Here is a 3,833-nt window from a genome sequence, read left to right on the forward strand (position 1 = left end):
CTGCGGCTACCGGCCGCTCAGCTCTGAGTTCCTTGGAGATCATAGAGGGCATGCGCGAGATGATTAAATTCAAAGCAGCAAAACATGCGGAAATGATCCATGGTTTCCGCGGATCATTAAAAATAAATACAATTCATTATTTTTGGGGGATTTTTTCATTAATTTCATACATTTTCATGTTTTCATTAATTTTTCCATTATATTTTTATTCATTAATTTTATAGAAGCATATCAAGGCTCTGGCGTGGCCTTGCCATTCTGCAGACCTAAACCCAATAGAGAATCTTTGGAGGGAGCTCAAACTCTGCATTTCTCACGACAGCCCAGTAACCTGCCTAATCTAGAGAAGATCTGTGTGGAGGAGTGGGCAAAAATCCCTCCTGCAGTGTTTGCAAACCTGGTGGAAAAACTACAGGAACCTCTGTTATTAGGCTACTGTACCAAATATCAACATTGATTTTCTCAGGTGTTTAAATACTTATTTTCAGCTGTATCATACAAATAAATAGTAAAAAAACATACATTGTGATTTCTGGATTTTTTTTTTCTAGTTTAGATCTCTCACTGTGAACAAGAACCCACAATAACAATTTCAGACCCCTCCATGTTTTATACGTGGGAGAAATTGCAAAATACTTATTTTTCCACACATGTGGGTGTGTATGTGTGTGTGTGCGTCTTAATAAATATATATATATATACACACGTAAATAGATACATATACATAAAATGTTCTTTTTCCAAATCAAGCTTAATTAGTTATATTATGTCAGAGAGTTAGAAAAAAAAACGGAGAAAAAGCTGAATCATTGCTGATTGAATTTCTGTGGAAGCTTAGTCAGACTTTACTTAGAATCTCTGATACATCCCATGACAGATTCCATACGTTCATGGATGCATGGATGCATCTTGGCACTACTTCTAGACCAAAACCTCTGGTAATCATGTCATAAACCTCTGTGTAATCATGTCATAAACCTCTGTGTAATTATGTCATCCCCACAACTTGTGCAGGCAGAATTTAGAACATGCTTGCCTTAATAATGTCTTGAAAGGCATCAAGATCAGGGAAAATAAGTAAAGTTTTCAATGCAATAAATGAATACATTTGAATGAAAGAAAAAAAAAAAAAAACTCACCGGTATCATCCAGTTGGCTAAGTCTCCATGTTTTGACACCTGCATGGCTCCCAGCATTGTCAGGTTGATGTGACCCCTTAAGAGTGACACAACAGAGGAGGACAGCTGTCAGCTTTGGGAATCAGTTAAACTTATGAACTTAGGTCCTTCATGAGAGAAGGACAAGACATTGTATATACTCTAAAAACAGTCAATGATTATTAATCAATAAAAACATGAAGAAAGAAAAATCACACAAAATTAAGCTGACTAATCTCTTCACCACTCATTTTATGAGGCCAATTTAAGGAATACTTTTTGTATTTTAAGTACATACATGTTTTATGGCTATAAATGGACACCTTAGCATGGCTGGCATCTAATTTAAATAAGCTTATTTTTATTTTATTTTTTTTAAACTGCAGTTTGCAAGGTAATTTTATTTTATGCATAAAATTCAGCCTATTATAAACAGTCATATAAAAAAGCTAATTTTTGGTCAAAAATGGATGAAATATCAAGCCAAGAAGATCTGATGCTGTCAAATAGCTTTGAAACTAATAAAAATCTGTGAAGATAAAAATGCTACGCTAAACACGGAACCTCCTTCAATTGCTGTTGAAATGTTTTATTTTCTGTTTAATAAAATCTGAAGAGCAGAACCAAAACAAAAATTCCCTTCTTGTGTTTCCCAATACTTCTTCAATGCTTAAAAAAGGGTTTTACACAGAGTTACTAAAATAATTAGAATATTTTAATGAATCCATAGAATGAGAAAAATTCCCAAAACTCCTGTTCGGGTACTTCATATTTTCTATATTTTTAACAAATATGAATATAATATTGTTAATCCCAAAAGACTGAAGGAAAAATGACTGGTTGATGGCAATGTAAGAATATAAGACAGAATTTTACATGACACCGTGTTTTGTGATTCTCCATTCATAATGCGGAGCTTGTCTTTGGAAGCAGGGTTGCGCACACAGCTGATTTATTTAGTCTGTCTCTGAAAAACAAAAATGGCATGCCTGAAACTGCCATCTGCACACACAGATTAAATACATTGGGGTGGGCTGTTTTTGGATTATTGGAACGCCCAACTCTTTCTTTTGCTTGTATAGAACCCTTTCACAAGCTCTCTTTCAGAAAATTATAGGGTTCTGCATCAATTTCAGATTTCCGGTTTCAGTAAAACTCTGACCTACCAAGTATACCAATACATATGAGAAGCCTCAAAATGATTCCCTTTTAGACCAGCTGCCTTAAGTGGTCATTAATTATTTATATCGTGAGCACAATCACGCTGTGTTTGAGGAAGGACTTTCTGTAATCGTTTGCTATTACTTTAGATCAAAGACAAAAAAAATGAGAGGAAAGCTAAAATGAATCAAGATTTATAAAGCTAAAGTTTAAGCAAATGCAGTTTAAATTCCCCACTTCAAGCAACAATAGTCAAATGACCAAACACAGCAGCTTAACTTATTTAAATTAGTGTGCCTTAGCAGGTAGCAATCCATCTCATTTTGACATGTTTTTAAGCATCTCCCCTGTGTCTGTAACGTATGACTCAAAAGTGTCCACAAATTAATCTCGGTTCCTTTTAGTCTCAGCCAGTGTGACTGGACGTTATATTGTTTATGACCACTATTGAATTTCCTCTGGGTGGCAAAACAAAACTAATGCTGCAGGGAGCACGGGTGGGCAATATCATTCAGCAGGCAAATCAATAAAAACAAAAGACTTGGGATTTATTGACATGGCTGCTGTCTAGTTGTGCTGGTGACAGCAGCCATGTGTTAATACCTAGTGTTTCATCTTCATAGCTTTAGAGAGGTGGTTTAAATTATATGAAGGATCTGTGGCACTTCTTTCCTCATTTCATGGGGTTGAGTCAACACATTATAAAAAATATATTCTAAAAGATATATATTGCACAGTTTTCCATTAAAGCTCACCCATAACTAACTTTCATTCTGCAAATAAACTTTTCACAGCTTGTCTGTCAGGGTCTTACCCTCGGATCATGGCAAATGACTCATCACTGGAAAAATAGGCGGCGCCAGGGAGTACAGTGACAGTCTCCTTCCCTGCAGAATAGGGGCACAAAGTGCTCATGTTAATACATTACAGCAATAAATCCAACAACACACACTACATGCAAACACAACATAAAATGAAACTATGGTAGATCAAAGTCTGAATTTAACCATCAAATAGGAAAGAATGTAGATAGATAAGATTGGTTTGCAAAAATACTCCGATCCCTTTTTACTATTTCTCAATCATAACTTCAACGTCCTTTAACCCTTTATAGCGCACTCAGCGAAACACTTTGAAAGTCTAAATTTCAAGCCAATAGTGTTATTGGAGGACAGGACAAGACCTTATTACTTTTGTAACATTCAAAAATATGGATATTTTGATGGCAAAAATCAATGTCACTGTAATAACAAGAAACAGCCAATTTCCACAATATATGAAGAAAATAACAAAAGTACTTTTTTAAGAAATTCATGAAAAACACTCAAGAGTGAAAGAAACACATTTTCTTGTTAAATCGTAACCATAGAGGCATTAATGCTGATGCAGGCACTTAGACTTTTTACTGTTTAAATTTAACTTTTGAACTTAAACTTTTAACTTTTTAATTAGCTTTTTAACTTTTTTTTTTTTTTACTTGTGTAACTTTTTTTCAACTTCATTTACAGTAGGTAA

The 3,833-nt window shown here is 34.6% G+C and overlaps 1 protein-coding gene across 1 annotated transcript in view; it reads right to left on the bottom strand.

The window, feature by feature from the left end:
- Positions 1-3,833, bottom strand: part of oxct1 (3-oxoacid CoA-transferase 1) — a 59,365-nt gene that overhangs the window by 24,350 nt on the left and 31,182 nt on the right. Inside the window, exons 12-13 of the mRNA XM_015389157.1 lie at positions 3,133-3,205; positions 1,140-1,215 (exon numbers count right to left, since the gene is read on the bottom strand). Coding sequence (XP_015244643.1) covers positions 1,140-1,215; positions 3,133-3,205 — 149 coding nt within the window. The remainder of the gene's footprint in view (positions 1-1,139; positions 1,216-3,132; positions 3,206-3,833) is intronic.

The sequence above is a fragment of the Cyprinodon variegatus genome, unplaced genomic scaffold, assembly GCF_000732505.1.
Source record: "Cyprinodon variegatus isolate N-32 unplaced genomic scaffold, C_variegatus-1.0 Scaffold450, whole genome shotgun sequence".
Lineage (NCBI taxonomy): Eukaryota > Metazoa > Chordata > Actinopteri > Cyprinodontiformes > Cyprinodontidae > Cyprinodon > Cyprinodon variegatus.